The sequence below is a fragment of the Alligator mississippiensis genome, chromosome 1 (assembly GCF_030867095.1).
Source record: "Alligator mississippiensis isolate rAllMis1 chromosome 1, rAllMis1, whole genome shotgun sequence".
In the NCBI taxonomy this organism is placed as follows: domain Eukaryota; kingdom Metazoa; phylum Chordata; order Crocodylia; family Alligatoridae; genus Alligator; species Alligator mississippiensis.
The window spans coordinates 460,125,392-460,144,885 of record NC_081824.1 but is presented as its reverse complement, the minus strand read 5'-3'; the positions used below and the strand labels follow the sequence as shown (position 1 = coordinate 460,144,885).

At 41.9% G+C, this 19,494-nt stretch overlaps 1 protein-coding gene across 5 annotated transcripts in view; it reads right to left on the bottom strand.

Annotated features, from left to right (window-relative positions):
- The window catches only part of DLG2 (discs large MAGUK scaffold protein 2), a 1,595,452-nt gene that overhangs the window by 853,462 nt on the left and 722,496 nt on the right, over positions 1 to 19,494 (bottom strand). For all 5 annotated transcript variants that reach the window (XM_059722034.1, XM_059721995.1, XM_059721996.1 and 2 more), the window contains one exon: positions 1,023 to 1,184. In XM_059722034.1, the coding sequence (XP_059578017.1) occupies positions 1,023 to 1,184 (162 nt within the window). The remainder of the gene's footprint in view (positions 1 to 1,022; positions 1,185 to 19,494) is intronic.

Here is a 19,494-nt window from a genome sequence, read left to right as displayed (position 1 = left end):
GGAAAGGGAAGAGTCCCCCTCTAGTACCGCTCAGAGCCCACATCCCCACATTGCTACAGCACCGTGAGGAGGAGGAGGGGGAAGAGCCCCCCTCTGGGGCCAGGCAGAGGAGCTGTGTGCCCGATTGCTCCCAGCTGATAGGGAGCCACTCTGGTGACCAGGGCTCTCCCCCCTCCTCCTTCTCCCCACCACAGGGGTCTGTCCATGTTTCCTCTTCCCACACCCTCTCAACCCTGCAGGTCAAGGAGGGCTTTAAACCCCTCCTCAGTTATACTCAGGCCTGCCAGGGCCTGGCCATGTTCCCCCTCCCCTCCACCTCAGCTCAGCTTCCCTGTGGAAGGCAAAAGAGGGCTGCTCTACTGCCCCCCTGACTTCTGGACTGAGCCACTACAGGCATGTGCCTGTATTTCTGGAATGAAAAGTGGATGCCTGTCCACTTGCAAATTGGTTCAATCTCTGCAGGCTAAACTAACCTGAAAAGATTGAATCAATTCAAACTCAGGCTTTTTGAATGTCTGTCTCTAGCCAAAGCGGCATAACTTTGAGATGCTTCGGGGACACTTGGCATGAACTAACAAGCTTTACCATGCAGACACTCACATTTTAAGTCCCCTTAGTATGGCACAAGTGTAACATGTAACTTTACCCTGAGACAAATAAATTGCTGTCACGTGGAAGATCTTAGTTTCCTGTATGGATTTATTTTATCACTCAATATTTCTTTTACCTTGGGAGCAAAGCTAATACATGAGAGAGCAATTTTACTGTCCCAGAAAGCACCATGCAGTGTCAGAGCCTGCATTTCAAATGTGCCTTTCCTCCAGAAGATTACTCGCCAAGACCGAGTTTGCCCTCATACTCTCAACTAATATAAAACCGAGCTAGTTAAACAATAACCTACAATATCAACTAAACCTTTAAAATCTGCCTCAATCAGTCAGGTTCAGAAATTACTTTTCTAAGAGGCATGGGATATCACCAGCTTTGGGATCAAAACCATAAATAATCTTCATCTGACTCACCTTCAAAGGAGAAATGTGAGACTGCAAGACATATCCATGGACATTTTCTATCTGTGATAAGTTCTTTTCTGACACATGAACAAGTTCAGGGCCTCTCACTTCATGGGTTAAACGAGGTAAAGTATGATCATGTGCAGCATCTTCATCTTGATAGCGATATTTCTAGGGAAAAAAATACAAAAACAGTAATAAAAGACCATAAAAATAAATGCACATGTGTACTACTATTGTAACTAAGATATATTAAATAACAATACTAGCCCTCCAAAATCCTGTCATTTTTAACCCTATATTTTTTTATCCTTTAGTCAGATGATCATCCTTATTCTTAAATATGGCTATTCTTTCAAACAATATCAGAAGAGGGGAGCAATATAAATAGATAGCAATGTGGGGGTTGAAAAAAGGAACAGCTATAAGACTTTCACAATAGGGTCAAATTCAGTGGTTCCTATTAGTTACAGCATAGGACTGGAAAAAACCTAGAAATAATTAACTTAAGAGAAAACTCAGACTGAGCTTTGTTTTGTTGGTGTCTAACTAATGAAGGAAAAACCCCATGAGGCTTGGACTACATCCAATGCATACATTTTGTTTAGAACTAGTGAGACCTCTACCAGGTCTATGAGCTCAGTAGCTGGAGTCACATAGTTGTAGCCTTGACACTTTACTATATGTGCTTTTCCCCAACTCAGGAGTGGGTGAGGGACTCTTTATACAATTAGAAAGCTAATCAGAGAATTCAGTAAGTTATAGTTTCACAGGAGTTCCAGGATTTGGGGAGGATCTTGGTAAAAAAAACATTTTATTCACTCTCCATTGGGAAACATCATCATCTCACTTTCATTTTAACATGATAGACAGTAGTAAGCTCATTATGTCTATTCAAAATAACTTTACAAAGCAGATGTGCTGCGCCACTCCTACAGTCTAATGAAAGGCAAATTCAGGTGCACACTTCAATCCACACATTTCCTTTAGATCATTATTCCCAGTTCATAAACCCTTGCTGTTACATATGGAAAGGACTCAGCCCATGCCAATTATTTTCAAGAAGCACAACTAGTACATCTCAGTCTCTTTTCCCTCTATGGGGTATATCTGTACCTCCTTCCATATGCACTTTTGAGATAATATAAGTAATAAACATACAGAGCAACTGGCATCAGCCAAAGCAGTATGTTGGCAAGAAGCCATCTCAGAGAGTATTCCAACTAATGTCACAGTAAAGTCTTGGCACACAGATTACTTAAGCCCCGAGGAATCAATTATTCTCTAATTTTAATGCATACCCTTTCAAAGAAGTAGTCAAGGCATTGACACAATCCACAATAACCAATTGACTTAGACAAAACTCTAAGACCTGACTGTATAATAGGAGTAATTTTGTCTTCCTTGGGAATGCTGACCACACTAATATCCAGAGAAAAGAAACAGAATAGCAGTTCCAAAAAACAACTTAAAATTGACTTCTCATTTACACTATGCTAATTAATTTACACTTTCTTGGCAGTGAAAGTGGCTTGAAACTTGGCCTATGTGGAAACTCTTTAGCATTGCAAGAGCATAAATTCATTCATAGATTCATAGATTGTAAGGCCGGAAGGGATCTCAGAAGATCATCGGGTCCAGGCCCCTGCACCAAGCAGGAAAGGCAACTGGGGGTCAGGTGACCCCAGTAAGATGACTGTCTAGTCTCCTCTTGAAGATTTCCACGGTAGGTGACTGCACCACCTCTGGAGGGAGCTTATTCCACAGTCTGGACACCCTGACTGTGAGTACGTTTTCCCTAATGTTGAGCCTGAATCGGTCTGTATAAGGTAAGCAGTATAAGGTAGCCATTAGGGCCGTGCGAAATGAGCCGTATACGATTTAGATTCGGATTCAGCCCGAACTGGGGACAGCGATTCAATCCGTTGATTCGGATCATTGTCCCTGATTTGATTTGGCCAAATCTGAATCTGAAGATTCGATGCTGATTCAGTGAATCAGCGATTTGGACACAGGCACAGCTTTAAAAGTTTTTTTCTACATACCCTGAGGTAGCAGGCGTGGCTCATGATCACCGTGGTGTGGGGCAGATGGAGAGTCCCAAAGGAGTGCAGGGGGCTGTCCAGTGTGCTTGGCAGCAAACCTGGAAGTGGACTGGAAGTACTTCCGGTCCACTTCTGGGTCTGCTGCCGAGCACACTGGGGAGTCCCCTGTGCTTCTGTAGGAAGCTGCATGTATCCCAGCACCACAGCGTTTACAGCCCCTGCTACTAGCAAATTATAGAAAAAACGTTTAAAGCTGTATCTACGTCCGAATTGCCGAATCTCTCTGAATCTCTCTGAATCAATTTGGAGGGTTCCGAATCAATTTAGAGAGATTAAAGGGTCCTCTGATTCAATTTGGATTCTGAGATTCAGCCCAAGTCGGTGGCCAAATCTCCACCAAATTGAATCAGGGACCGAAGCTTCGCACAGCCCTAGTAGCCATAGTATAAACAAGAATCATTCCCTCGGGCAGATCAGCTTATGTTAAATACCAAACCGCCCCCTAGGCAGATATCTATCTCAAGCTAGCTAGCTTGTACACAAGCTTGCTAGCTAACTAGCAAGCTGGCTAGCTAGCTGGTACACAAGCTAGCTAAATTTATCTCAGATATTGATTCATGTGTCCAGAGTCTGGAACAGACTCTCCCCAGAGGTGGTACAATTACCTTCCCTGGGGATCTTCAAAAGATGACTGGATGCACACCTTGCTGGGGTCATCTGACCTCAACAGTCTTTCCTGCCTTAAGCAGGGTGCTGGACCTGATGACCTCTGAGGTCCCTTCCAGCCCCTAATTTCTATGAATCCATGACTCTATGACTCTCTCTCTACACTATAATGCAATCATGGTAACAACTACACCATCAACACACCCAATACATTTACACTGGTATTTTGTACACTGATGTAAACTGCACTGAGAGTGGACAGATGAGCAGTTATTCCAGGGTAGCTGCCCATAATAGGTGCTATTTTAGCATTTTACCACTAGCTGGCATAGAAGAAGTTTGCCCTCTAGCATGAACTACCATAGGATACAACATACAACATACACACAAGTGATTTTTTTCAAGGTAATTCTATGCCAGGTTCAAGTAATTTATAGTGGCAGAGGGCTGATTATTGTGTGTCAGCTCCTTGGTTTTACCAGAGTCACTATGTCAAGTTTCATTTGTTTCATTTTCAAAAGTGACTATTTTACTCCGTTACACACTGAAGTACGAGAATGCAGATGGCATGTGTATTCCTCCTCCGTGAATTAGTGGGAACATTTACAGAACACATCCCCACCTTCCCCTTCTGCTTTTTGCCCTCCCCACAAGGCTTGTTCGTAAAGTTTGTTCGTCAAAGAGCATGCTTCATATAGCCAATTCACTCCTACCCCATGCATCTGGAAATTGCTATTCGTTCCTAGTCTGTGTGGGTTCTGTCATATTGAATGAAATAGTTTGAATGTTTGTAAAGGTTGCCCATTAGCCAGTTTCAGGAAGAAGATAAGATTTATCTCCTTATCTAGTTCATTGTTTTGGGGACTACGTGCAAAAGATCCTGACTTCGCTTAAAGTCTTAATTTAAATTTCATCTTTTAGAAATCTTTTACAAAGAGAGCAAATATCCTGAATTCCAAGAGATCAAACCCTGAGGCCTTTTGACCAGGTTGGTAAGAAAAGGGCATTTGCAGTGATATGGAAGTTTCCCAAAGGTAATTTAAAATGCTCAACAAAGGTAAAAGAATCTGTTGAATAAGATCCGAGCCCAAATTTGGGAGCAGTGACATATATTGAGTAGGAGGAGCCCGCTGACGGCAACTCGCTCAATAAAAACGGTAACTTGCTGTCCCAATTTGGAGGTGACTATACTTGTAGAACAACGAAGGAAAAATCGCAAGTATAGCCCGGTTCAGACTGATCACCTGAAACCACCCTCTCCGTGAACACGAATCTCTTAGTTCACGCTGAAGCCGCAGAGCACCTGAAAAGGACTGAAGGAAGGGGACTTAGTCCTATCACTGCTGAGGCCAGCCTATTGAATTGTATTGCTGAGCCCATTTCATTGAACCGTACTACTGAGGCCAACCCATTGAATCGTACTACTGAGTAATGAAACCATATTTTGGTATTTGGCTTCTTGGAATTCTAGGATTGTAAGTATAATATGAAAATAATAGTATTGATTCAAATTTAACTTTTAGATGTAATTGTAGTTGTTTTTGTAACACTAATTCTTATAGTATTGTTTGGGAAGGAAGTGCATTCGGAGCATTGTTTCTGATATATGTAATTACTGTGTTTTTAATGTTTGTGGTGTTTCTTAAAGCTAAGCAGTGTTATATACGTAGCAAAGAGTTTTAAAATAAAATTGTGTTGTATAAATTAAGTGTGTAATCATTGTGAAATCGTGCAATCAGTTAACTACTCCCCCAGCCAGTGCATCAAAACGAATCAGTAAATTGTGTGGGATTTTCTCTATTCCATAACCCACTAGAGACAGGTTCCCTTCTACCCTACTCTCTCTCCACACTGAGGCTTCTGATACGAATTACCTTCTCCTGCTAGCTCCCAGCCAAAGCATCATGTCATGGGTGCAAGCCAGTGAAAACTGAGGGTTTCTGGGAAACAGACAGAGAGAGCAGGTCAAAATGCCAGGTAACATCAGGTGACTGCTCTGACTCACTCCTCACAGCTGGAAACCCTCATGCATCTCTAGCAGTGTAGCCTAAAGTGGCCGGAAAATACACTTGAAAACATCTAGCTCCCTGGCAAGCAGCCTTTTCCCCAAGGGTTAATTCACATTTCTGGAAGGAAAAACACAAATGCACGGAAATGCTGCTCCTCATTTGACAAAAGAACAGGTGGATGTCTTATGATAATTAAATTACAAATCAGTGCCTGCTGCTGACAGCGTATTCTACGCTGCCAACTACCATCAGATATTTAAAATCCTCTGTAATTACCTATAATGGAGGAGTGGAGCATGCTGCTGTGAATTTTTAATGTGAACTTGCCCTTTTCATAAAGGATCACTTCTGTTACAGTGTGAGATTATTATAGCAATATGGCACTCCCATTTCCCTTTACCCAACAGGGACCTGCTTTTGGTGGAGGGAGGCAGCTGAGCAGAAGGCAGGATCTGGGCCCAGCACAGAGTGATGGTCAAAACCTTACATTTGGATGTAGGCCAGCTCTTCAGCATAAAGGAGAAAGCCAGGAAGACATCTGCTTGACAGTACATTAGAATAAGAAAGCTACTGCCTCTCTTTAGATATCCTGTAATTCTCACAACCAGCCAATTTGAATCTATTGCTCTGACATGCTGTTAGTTAAGAGAGACGGTGGGGAATTTTATGTCTAAATATTTTTGTGACTTAAAAAAATACAGTTTTTGAAAAAACAAACAAACAAGTTTTCTCTGCATTAAGAACCAAAAGCTAAGCATTGACATCTTTTTAATGCCACAATAGATTTTACCTAATTCCTGAATTCTTTCCACACAGGAAAGTTGAGAATGACACTCTTCCTTTTAGATAGGGGTCCATCTCCTAGCAATCAGCTTCTTTTCATCTGCTAATTGTGGGCATTTTTACATGTTCTCTGGGAGGCATGCAGGGGTGGGGGGGTGCTTTAATTAGTGAGCCATGCTAATTAAAAGCACCCGAGCGTCACATGTATCAGCATGCCTGCACTAAAAAAATGGTGGCAGGGCACTTTGAACTAAAGTTCATCAAACAAGCTTTAGTTCAAAGAGCCCCACCACTATTTTTCAGCATGGGGATGCTGGTCCACACGATACTAGAGTTTGCCGGAGTGCGTTAACTTCCATGCTCCAGCACACTTGATTAATCAAGGCTGCTCCGCCATGCTGGATTTCCAGCACAGCGGAGCAGGCTCCCCGCACATGTATAACAGCCCTATGTGCCTGCTACCCCTGGACGTTACTCTCACCCCTGTCCACTGCTACTGTTCACTTGGTTGTGCCTGGTGTCTTGTAATCAGACCCAAAGAAGAACATCTTACATTCAAAACCTTGTCTAACCTTATTCCAACTGCATAATTTGTGCAATAAGAGAAATTACATGAAGAAATCGTTGCCTCTTGCTGTACTAACATTTCATTTTGTTTAAATTTGATTTTCCTTCAGGGAAAATTCTAGACAAAAAAATTATTTTATGGTCAGGTTAACATGCATGCATGGTCTCCTAAGCCATCATGCTTCTTATGCATAGGGCGCGGAATGGGGTGGGCCATCCGGGCTGTGGCCCGACCAACTTTTAGCACATTAATTTAGCTAGCTGTGCAGTTAAAAAAACAACAACAGCTATATAGTTTTAATTGGAATGACAATTGCACATTTGTGGGTTATATAAATTAACATGCTAAAAGTGGTCGAGCCATGGCCCGTTCAGCGGCTTGTTCTAATGGAAGCTGTTGTTCAAGTGCCTCCTGTGCCCATGTTTTGTAGTGGGCCACGTGTAATGCACTGGGTCACAGGTGGTTGTTAGGCCACTTGGACTAGACCCCTGGCTCCTCTTTCCCCTAAAACATGGGCTGAGTCAGGATTTAGGTATCAAGTTACCAGATCCAAAGGGGAAACCGTGGAGTACAGTTCAAAACGGAGACAGGGTCAGGGACAGGGAATCAGATGCCAGGATACTAGATCCAATGGAGAAATCCACAAGTGGGATCCAACAGCAGAACCAGGGAGCACAGGAACAGAAAGGCTTACCAAAGCAGATCTTAGTAAAAACTGTTGGCTGGCATGGCCTCCATTGCCGCAGCTGGAGATAAGTGGAGAAGCTGCTGTACCAGCAACCAAACAGCAGGCCCAGAGAGAGGCCAGCTAGAGTCATTAACTAGGCTGGGACCACCAGTCAAAGCTCCGGGCAGATGTGGCCCACAAGGCAATTAGCCCAGACCAGGTTGCCCATTAGGGTCCCTGATATCAGGGCTCTCTCACTGGCCTACATCTCCCATCATGCAGCCCACTGTCCCCTGGTGGACCCAGTGGCACACATTATAGCAGTTATTTGCCAGAGTGTCTTAGCAGGAATTTGAGCTCTTTGATCTGCAACTCTCATGAGGCACCATGCCACCTGAAAACACCACTGAACTGAACCTAATGGAGAGCGTAGGCTCAAGTCAATAAATGGAAATTACACATTTAAGAGAACAGAACAGAATGAACATTCTGGTTCAAAAAGAGGGTCTGATATTTGAATTTTTTGGTCCAACTTGGAACAAGCACAGACTTTGGGGAGAAAAAACCTAGAAAAACAAAACAAAACAAAACACAGGACTTCATGTGGGATAGAAATCTAGTAAACTCATGGAGTCCTAAGAAAGGAGGGCTAGATAAGACCCTAAGAGGCCAGCTAGCTCAAGGCAGGATCACCCTGTCCAAACTTATGCCTAAAGTATCACTAAGTAATGCTACGAGTTTAGTCTGGAAAGTCAAGCAGCATTTCTAGTCCTAATGCACAAAGATAGTACTACTACTGGGCAAATCATGCAAGAAGTGTGAAAGGTTTAATTATACCTAATAACAGCTAATGAATATTCATGAGGTGTTTGTTGTTATGGTCATGATCACCTCACTTGTGAATGTACTTTGCATGGAAACTTTCAGACTACTAAGTTTTACTGGCACAGACATTCAGCTTCAGTCTTGTACCTGTACATATCCCAAGAAACCATTTTTTTAATCTTTACTCCCCCAAATATCTGTATTTGAAATGCTTGTGCAGTCAGAAATATACTACTCACCCGTCTGATTGGACCTGAGCAACGCAGCTTGAATTCTGAATATTTGCAATCAATCTATAGAAAAAAAAGTTGGCGGGGAGGGGGGATCTCTCATAAAAACAAACTGGAAGAAATCACAATCTGCTTATTGTGATTGTACAAGCGGATAAACAGCTTAAATCACTGAATAATTGTATTTATTATGAATTACTTGCTTCCTTGTTTATCTAGCATATTTTTAAAGAGTCTGTCACCCTGTTATGCTCAGGATTCTTCATCTAAGAATCTCACTTTTTTACAAAAGCATTAGTCAAACTTGACAAAACTCTACTGAAAAAGAGTTTATGCACATTTATAGTAGGTAAATTAGGCACAGAAATTAGTAACTTGCACAAGGTCACATCAGGGATCTATTAATAAAAGTGGCAATAGAGCTCAGAGCCTAATTTCACCATGCTGTTATAAACACTACGTTAGAGCAGCTACTATTCTATATAAAATGGGCTGAAATGAGGCATATCATTCATTTCTGGTAAAAACTTTTTAATAATCTTCAGTTTCTTTTCTGATTAGGTTTTCAGGAGACAGTAAGCAGTTTCAGGAAAAGGTTAACTTTCCCTATACGCTAGTGGTTAACCATTTTAGACTCGGGCACCCCTTGGTAGACAAGGCACCCCTCAGAAAATGCCAATTCTTAACTGTCACTCGTTTTTTGACTGTGGAAAAATAATATGGAGCCTCTTCTCTTGCAAAGAACTCAGAAAGACCAGAACAGGTCTGCACGTATTTAACACTAAAGATTTCCCTTGGAGTTTATCATGTGAATCATGTGTAGGTCTTTGCATGTTTGCATTCCCAAGCATGGCACCCTGGTTGAAAATCACTGCTGCATGCCCGTATGATACTTCCCAGTTTGTGTGTCCCAGTTTCCCTTTGGGAAGTAAAATATTGAGAAGTCGGTTCTTAATGAAGGAAATGTTTTGTGGAGGATAAGAGGTTTCCCATTCAAGCCAAGCTTTTTTTTTTTTTTTTTTTAAATAAAAGGGCCCCCTCTTAATAGCAAGTTGCACAGAAATAAATTACAATTCCTTAAGACAAGAAGCATTTCAGGGCTATACTCTCCCTCCTCCCACTTAAATGAACAAGGTATTTGCAGGGATTATATGCCTTTATAAAAGTTGTTCAGTATATTCCTCACCTGCCTCAAGCCTCAAAACCAAAAGCTGTTTTCCATTATGAAGCTCATGATGTTAAAACGGATGTTTTAAAAACTGCTATTACTCTAGCTAGCCTTCCTTTGTATTATCTGGACGTAATTGCACCTTTAGATCACAAGATGGCACAATAACCATCAAGTTAAAAGGACACCCACAGTCAAATGATTCAATGAAAAGGAATAGCAGGCAGGTGGGGGGGATGAATAGCCCTGCAACATCGTACACTTTCAGTTGATTTTTTTTTGGAACTAATCTGATACAATTTTTTTTTAATGATACCACAGTATTTTTAATAAAGTGCACTTAAAACAGGCATCAATCATAATCAAAGCTGGCAGCTGGAAGAACTGCAACCATTTGTACAAGCATCAAATACCATGAGCAAGGAAGAACATATTGATTTTTCAGAGGTTAGCATAAACAAAAACGCTATATATTGACAGAACTGAAAAGAGTCCTGAATGCTGCATTCCTCAAGGAATTCAAGCTCCTAATTAAAACCGCCTGCATGCAAATATGTACCATGAGGCATTCAACTCCATACGCTGCATCACATTTTGGACCTGTTAACTGCATCTATTTAGCCCTCTGCAGGTTGCTACTTGCTATTCAGTACTTTAAAGTAGATTGTTAAACTTCAGACTCTATGCAGCAATGTGAAGAGAGGCTATTTAAGGTTGGTTTTTGCTATGAAACAGAATAGCTTTTGATTATTGAAAAGTAAAATCAGTAACAGTTACTAGTATCTGCAGTGTTACTAAACTTAAGCCTTCAAAATTCCCTAGGGTGGTACCTTGAATCATTTTTTTTTTAAATTAGAGTTGTTACATAATAATTCTAATTGCTACACTTATTACAATTAATAACAAAGTTGCCCTGATTTCTGACGCAGCTGATGAATTTACTGTTAATTTATCCTGCTCACTCATGGCACCAGAAATGTGTTCTGAGAAAACAGGGCTCCTTCCATGTAACACACAGCAGATCCTTTCGGTTCAGAAATAGAGTAACTCCCCACCCTTCACTGCTGGGTGCAGCAATTAACAGAGTCTACACAAAACATCCCTACCTAATCCTCCAAGATTAGCAGTTTCTTAATTCCTTTCACAATCAAAAAAGGGTTATTTTTCTAGAAACTGACTATAGCCTATGTATTTTAATTCTATTATTTTCAAGTTGCTTTCTCTACCTCTGCCAGCAGATAATATTCTCTCTACCGGGTTACTTTGAAGGGTAACAAAGGCTGCCTGCCAACCAAACTTCTTCATTCCCACTGCTCCAGGATTTATCCCTATAGGAGATGAAGTCGTAGTGGGTTTCACTTCTCAGAACCAGCTTGAACAGTAAGACCACATCTAGACCAGCATGGCCATGCGGTATGTGGCACTGCAGACACATCTGTGATGCCACATACCACATGTTCAGATGTTTTCCATGCTGCAAGGGAGCAGCACGGGAGATCCAGAGGTAAAAAAAAAAGAGGAGTGGCACACGCTGGGGCACTGTGCGCCACTCAAAACTGGAGTCTGGCTGGCCAGAGCCATCCTCCTGCTGCCGGCCAGGCTCCGAGCGGCAGGATCACCACTGCTGCAGCCATGGGAGGCCCCCAGGATCTCAGGTAAGGCTGCTGGGGCCAGCCCAGTGCTGGCCCCAGCCTCCCCTACCTCACCTGGGGCACCCTGCCACATGCCAGAGGGCTCGTGGCATAGGCATTCCCCAGGGACAACTAATAGCAGCACAAGGTACACGGCCACGAGTTGTCCCCGGGGAATCAAATGTCCATGCTTGTGTGGACACATCCTAAGTGGGTAGCATAAATATGAATACAAATATGAGGTACTGAAAAAGCTGAGGATCTCTCTGAACCCAAGAATCCATAAGAAAAGTGTAAGACAATAGAAGTAAAGAAGTAGCATGTCAAGAACAGAAGTCAGGGAGAAGGGTCAAGTACCAGACAGGGGCTGCAGTTGTGGGTGCACAGAAGAGGACAGAGATAGATCAGCTACGTCCAGGAACACTGCTGCCATGCTGTGGGGTTGCAGATGGACTCATTAGCACTTCTGAGTGACAGCGTTAATTAGCCCACCAGCAGTGCTAGGTAAATGTGGCTACACTACTTCCAACTCAGGAAATGGAAAGCACAGAGTAGCATGGCAAGTTTGCAGATGCTGGTGCCTACCACTGACAATCTGCAGTGTAGACATAGCTTCAGTCCCTCAAGAGAGACAACTAAAATTAATGGTCAGGCTGTTCTTTGATCTCTTTGTGCGCCTCAGTTCCCACAGGGGGCTAAAAATGTCACAAATCTATGAGTATATGCTTATTAATATTTGCAAAAAACTCAGATGCTATGCTGAATGGTGCTTTTAGAAGCCCCAAGAGAAAATTAATAATCTTGTCTTCAGAGGAAAGTTTGAATAGTGTGCATTAAGGTGCAGGGCCACATACTGAAAGTGGAAGAGTGGACTACTTGGCTAAGTAATGGCAAAACAGAGGTCCCATGGAAAAATATTATACATGATCATCATGTAGTTACAGATTTTATTCCAATGCATATGCACAGAAGAAGAGAAATAAGATTATACAGACTTAGTTCAGATATTGAGTAACTTTTGTATGCTTGACTGAACATCTTTTAAATTGTTGTTAGATGTAAAATGTGCATATACACAGAGACATGAATGTTAATGGCATACCTGCTTACTCAACTCAGCAGTAGTTATAGTGATAATTACTGAATTTCAATGTTTATGGAAAACTGGCGCTTCGTGAATCCTAGAACAAGGATGCTATTACGTGCATAAATTAGAAAGAATAATCTACCCATTGGTGCTCTGATGAATCCAGACTATTTTCCCAGAAGACAGCATTCTTTTTCTACAGAACCAATCTTTGTCTCTGCTGGTGAAGATATTACAAGCTCCTAATATGTATGTTTTCTCATTCTTTATCAAGCCCCTGTCTCAAAGGTTGCACATTTTAATAAGAATGAATGCAGAGGAAGAAGTCTGATGCATGACAGGTAAAGGAAGTATATTAGCTTCAGTGGATCTGTGGGTGTTGGAAACCCAGTCTAAGGCAAGGGGTCTAAAGCTGTGCACTAAAAATAAAAACTAATAATAAGAAGAATTATAAACCCAACCTAGCAGTCAAAGTTAGAGGCTATTTTGAACATTAGATCCAGCATGTGTCAGTTTACCCTTCAATAAAATGTGTGGTATGTATCTTTAAGAAGGAAAATTTATAAAGCTGTGTGCAATTTTTCCAAGTATTTAGTTGGTCTAATAAAAGATATCACATTTGCCCAAGGAAACTTCTCTGCCTGTGTCCTTAGGCTGACTGTCTACAACCAACAACCCTAAAGCTTTGTGTAACATCCATTTACTTGAAGCCAGACTGCAGCTAAGTATGAAGCTAGCTCAGAAACAGGGCATCCAATGCAAAACCAAACTAACAGGTGCATTGCTAACTTGAAAGTAAGGCTTGTTACAGCTTTCCTTTATTATTTTACATGTGTTGAAGTGATTGCTTTCCCCTATTTTTGGAAAGACAGATACAGTTTTAAAATAATCTGCAACATTTGTATTTTAATCAGTTAATTTGGCTACTCAGTCTCATCTCGTTCTCCTGTTATTGTTGAGGGTGAATGTTGGATGACAGAGAGGCTAGTAAAATGTACCTGTTTGCAAAAACACATTCTCTTCTGATTTACAGACTGGTCTTAACAACGTACACAGCTGTACTTACATCTTTGCTGTAAAGTTAGTTTAATTAATATTCAAAAAAGTCCAACTTCCTTCCATTCACTAAGGGTCTTTGTGACAAAGGCATTGCACTGTAATAGCATCTTTCACTTTGCTATGTTTTCACCTGAGTTCAAAGTAAACTTTTTGAGCAGAAGAGCATGGGTGGCATTATAAGAGGCTAATTCTTTTGGTCTCACAAACAGCTTTGCAGAAAAGCTGCATAGGCAACTGCCTGCCTAAGAACCATGTCAGGGTGCATTTTGTGTTTTTCCTTCATTACTTAAAAATGAGGACAAAAGCAGAAGTCATCCTGGGTAAAATTAGACTTAGCCCAGATCAGGAGACACAGTTCACTTTGAAATGAAATATGTTATAACAGAGCTGCCCCCCTTTCCCCTGCCCCCCAGTAAACTTAGTTTAGATTTGAAGGGTGATATTATTACAGTTCAGTAAGGTTTCATAAGTCCTGTTCCAACATCTGGGGGCTAAGAGGTTATAAATAAATGTTTTCTAAACCACACACATGCAATGGAGTAAGTCCTTAGCTGGTGTAAATCCAATTAAGGAATCTTGCCTATTTAGAAAATAAAACCATATAATTATTTGTTACCCCTTCTTGGACAGTGCTTGGGTAAGGCTGTCAGTTTGACACTAAGTCCTATGTATATTTTCCTAATTACTACAAAAGAAATACAAACTTCCCTGAACCAACATCATCTTCATTCTGTAGAACTCTCCTCTGTTCCACAGGAAGGCAATCAAGTCTTCACACTCACTGGGCACGTTTAAACGTGCAATTAATATGACTGAATATATTCTGGCTCAATTTGAGCTGGAGTAAACTAATCCCAACATCACTGTCTAGACATGCATTTAGACACAGTAATTTACTGCAGCATAAAATAGTACCTGTTTCTAACGGGACTATTTTATGCTGGAGTAAATTAATTTACTTCATACTAATTGCAACGCACACATAGACAGTGACACTTTACTGCACATTAAATTAGTCAAATGCACAGTAGAGTGCAGGCATAGACATCCCCAGTTAGTCCTGAGTTTGAACTAAGTCAATGGCTGTTTGATGTTGCCAGTTCTTGCTAAAATCATAAGCTTATTTTCACTATTTGCAGAACTTCAGTACAAGAGCAGAATTCTTAAAACATTCATATGAATGAGTATACACATGCAGCACACACATACACACACCGAGTCCATCTACTCTATTTGCCTACTTTAGTAGGCAGGTATTTCGGTCACAGGGAGGAGCTTCTGTTTACGACGCTAAAGGTTTTACACTGTAGTCTAAATGCTACATGACTAAGCCTAAGTGACAACTATACTATCTGCGTGTGTCTTGCCACTGAATGCTACAGACAACATCTGCATTTTTAAAACTCAGTGTTTATCCAGGTGAAGCTAATTTAGCTTGGATCTTCTCAACTCCCTCGGGACTGACTGCATCACTGAATTTCCTTTGCTCCCCATACAAACTGTTAGACTGAACACTGAACTTACTATTACTCAGATCTCTCAGTAGTCTCTAATATTCTGTCCCTGAACTTCCACACTGTCATACATCTCTTGCAACATTATTAGTTTATTAAAAATGTGGCCTTCATTAACAACAATGATTAAATGGTTACAGCAGGAAGTGGTTTGCAAAGTCTCCTTTACAGATGATTAATTATTGTTAGGGGATGTAGTTAGTCAGGCTACCTGCAAAACGTAGTGTGACATCTCACTTTTCTGATGACAGTCCCCGTTTTTAAGAAAACATATCATTACAGCCGTGAAATAGCTAGAAACTGTGTACCTCAACACTTTCTCGTCTTGCGCTTAGAAACAAAAGAAGGTGATCTTGTTCCCATGCATTAATTCTTACTCTCTTTTTTGTTATTTAACCTCTTGTGCAACAAATACCTTTAAAATCTCCTATGCATTTTAAACCTGATTCGGTAATGCTTTTCAGTACAGGAAATCACAGGACAATTCATGTTTAGTTATTCATGTGCTTAGGGATCTTGCTGAAATAAGGCTTGATAGATCAGGTTTTTTTAGGGTTTTAATTACTTGTACTACTAGTACTGTCAAAGCTTGCAATTCTTGAGTTCCCCAAAGTTAACTCTCTTTCATATATCATTATAAATGTTTGTTTTTCACACTAGAATTAGCTGTTTGCTTTTTCAAACACCTAAGACAACTTTCTGGCAGATCTCTGAACCCTTTCAGGGCAAAACTGTGAAAAGAATTTGACATCACCATTACTGAAATACACTACTAGGGTGCATCCAGACGAGCGTGCACGCGCACTTTGCTCCAAGGCTTTTGAGCACTGCAAAACTCATACAGTGCACATGAAAAAGTTCTCTGCACTGTGTATTTGCAGCGCAGAGCCAAAATTAGATACTGGGAAGTCCCAGTATGTAAAAAAATGGTTAAAAAAAGGTGGGGTGGCCCACGTGGCTGCAGCATGTGTTGCCTGAAACCAGAGCCTGGCTAGCCAAAGCCATGCTCTGGCTGCCAGCCAGGTTGTCTGCACCCAATTGCTACCGCTGCAGCTCCGGGAGGCCCCCAAGACCCCAGGTAAGGCTGCTGGGGCCAGCCCAGGTGCTGGCCCCAGCCTCCCCTACCCCATCTGGGACAATTTGCTGCACACCAGAGTGTGCATGCAGGGGCATTCCCCAGGAGCAAGTAGTAGCAGCACAATTATGTGCCGCTGTTATTTGCCGAGGGAGAAATATACATGTGTGCTTGTCTGGATATGCCCCTGAAGTACAACAACTAGTCCCATATCTCAATGTGATTGACTAAATATCTCATTTAAATTCAAGGGGCCTTGTTATAGCTTCAAAATACTCCATAAATCCCAGAAACACCTTTATGTAAAACATTAACTGGCCTTGTAAGAAGTAGCCATATAATACATATTTAAAATTGTGATAAAAAATCAGCACATCCGTTTTGCTTATATTACAATTCTCAGGCTTCAGGAGATAGTATCAAATTGATTTTCATACTCATTTCTCAGCTTATTCATTGTCAAAGGAGTGTTGCTCTCTTGAAAGTGTGTACCTGTGGTTTTTACTTTCAAACACAAATACTCTAGTATGATTTTATCTGACACAGATAAAATAATTATATTTATATCTTATGATGCATTAATTTAATTTATGGTTTTCCAGTCCTCCAGAGTGTGTCACAAAGCCTTGTGATATCTCTAAAAGCTTGCCAACAGGAGGAAAGATGTACTCAGAAAAATCCCACATACAGATGGATTCATATATGGAAGAGACGAAAGAACAAGATTTATTCCAACTAAGGTTAGCACTATCTCCTAGCCATATTTACACCACTTCCTACCGTGCTGGGGCCTGTGGCAGGGCACTGTTGGTGCCTGCCACTTTAAGGGCTGAGACAAGCAGCCAGCAAGTGCTTGATTGCAGCAGCCATTTTAGATCTCTGGCCACCTATATAAATGGAGTACTTGGCTGCTGGCAGAAACATTGCCTGGCTGCAAAGCTGCATGCAACATCCTGGAAGTAAGGTCAGGAGCTTAAGGGGATGGTTTGGAGGCTCCTGGTCCTGGGCATAACCTAAAACTACACCCTGCTGGGAGTGGGTGGCCTGGTGGGGCTCCTAGTGGCACGGGAGCCCCCAGGAAATGCCAGGCCAGTTACCACCCTGGTGAAAGGTTGGTTGGGGTGCCTTAATAACCTCAGCTCCCACAACTGGGTGGGTTATCCCATAGTAGGGTCAGGAAGGCAGACCCAGGTTAGAGAGTGGGCTAGAGGCTCAGAGGCCTGACTTGAAACACCCTCGACTGGTCAGAGCTGGGGCCAGGACCAGAAGGGTCAAAAGGGCCAGGGGCCCACTGCAAGGGATGCCCAGAGCTAAGGGCCTGGGGTTCTGACTGGCCTGGAGGTGAGGCCAGGGCCTGTGTGGGCAAAGGTCCCGAGGGTGCCACACCCAGGACGGGAAAGTGTTCAGGGAGCTAGGAAGCCCAGAATGAGGGCAGGGTAGGCTGCCTGATTGGAGGGATCCAGTTGAGGTCTGGACTGAAGGATTCTGGGGCCCAGTGTGGAGCCGGTGATGTTAAGAACTGTGGATGCCATCTGTGAGGCTTGGGCTGTGGTATAGGGGAGGAATGGTGCCGCAGAAAGCACCCCCTGGCATCAGGACAAGAAATGGGCAGCCTCCTGCCTAATTAATATCATAATTAGATATCAGCAAGGCATGGCAGGTGAGGAGGTGCGCAGTTGCCCATAGAAACAGGTGGGTAGGCCGGCATGCGATCTGGCCCCAAGCATGCCCCCTATTACAGGCCACAATGCATAATAAAATTATGCATTGAATTTCAGATTCTGAAATTTCAGTTTCATAGCGAATTCTGCAATTTTAATATCTACTTTAATCTCTATTCAAGTTTGGAATTTCCTGACAATTGCAATTTTCATGCTGATAAAACTGAAATGTTTTGTTTTGTTCGATTAAACTTTCTCTTCTTAATTAAACTGGACTATACGTGCAGCAAAGGGTTATTTTTAGCAGCTACTTCATCATAGTGGTGCACTATAACAGGAGAGTGCATCACTACAGCGACGTAGCTGCTGGTCATGTGTAGATGCCAGGGATGCTATGTCACCATAGTGCATTCCTACAGCAATGTAGTGTCACGTGTAGACGTGCCCTAAGACTGATACCAGTGAATTTAGTTGCTGCCATCACATTCCACCTTAATAAACCAGTATTAGATCATTCATTCAGAACATGGGAGACTTGGTTTATAGGCTCTGCTCAGCCAGATTTCACACTTTCCAGAGTAGTAGACTAACTATGAGAGTATCTGAGACTACTTTCCATTCCTCTTGTTGTGGATAGTCCATTGGACAGAGAAGAATTATGAGGCCAGAAGAAAAGCAAAGGGAATCTAACTTTATTGTTTAGTAGTTAAGCTGCTCTTCTTGGAGGGAATCCTAAGTTCTAGTCTCTGCTGCTAGATGTATTTCTATTTCTAACCACTGCCAGTCTACTGCACAATGCAATGTTTATTCCTGGGTGATTGCTTTAGCCTATAGGCTATTGGGCAAAAGATTGGCATTGTGGGTGGCATCATCTTTCATCAGAAACTAGGTATGCAGGGGTCTCAGAAGTGTAACTAGTGGTTGGGCACTGCAGGTGAACAGAAATTGATAACGGATAGCTTGAGACTACCTATAAGTATCACTGAGCTTTCTGCATTGCCCATTAGAGGTCTGTACCTTTCCACATTCTTTCTCTAGAGTGCTTCTGGTACTTGAGTGCACCTCTGAGGATATCATTACTGATGTCAGGGGATAGCACTGATGCTACGAATTTAGTTAGGATTCAAAAACAGGATTGGACATCTATATGGACCACAAGAAGATCCAGAGTTTCCACAGACAGAATTATAAACAAGCAAATGAACAAACAAACAGAAATTAGGTGGGGTGCAACATGGAGTTTCATGCTCCAAAGCATAAATCAGCCTCTAAGTGACAGGGATTAAGAGCAGACTTTCCTTGCATGGAAATTATCTCCCAACCACCTAGTGCAGTGTTTCTGGCATCTTTCTCTGAAGTAGCTGCTCTTAGCCACTGTCTATCATAAGACACAACACTAGTCTAACTTAGTATGGCAATTGCTACATCCCCAAGTACCAACAGGGCTAAATCTTTTATAAGGTTAGTAAAACCTCTTGAGTGATCTGGACAGC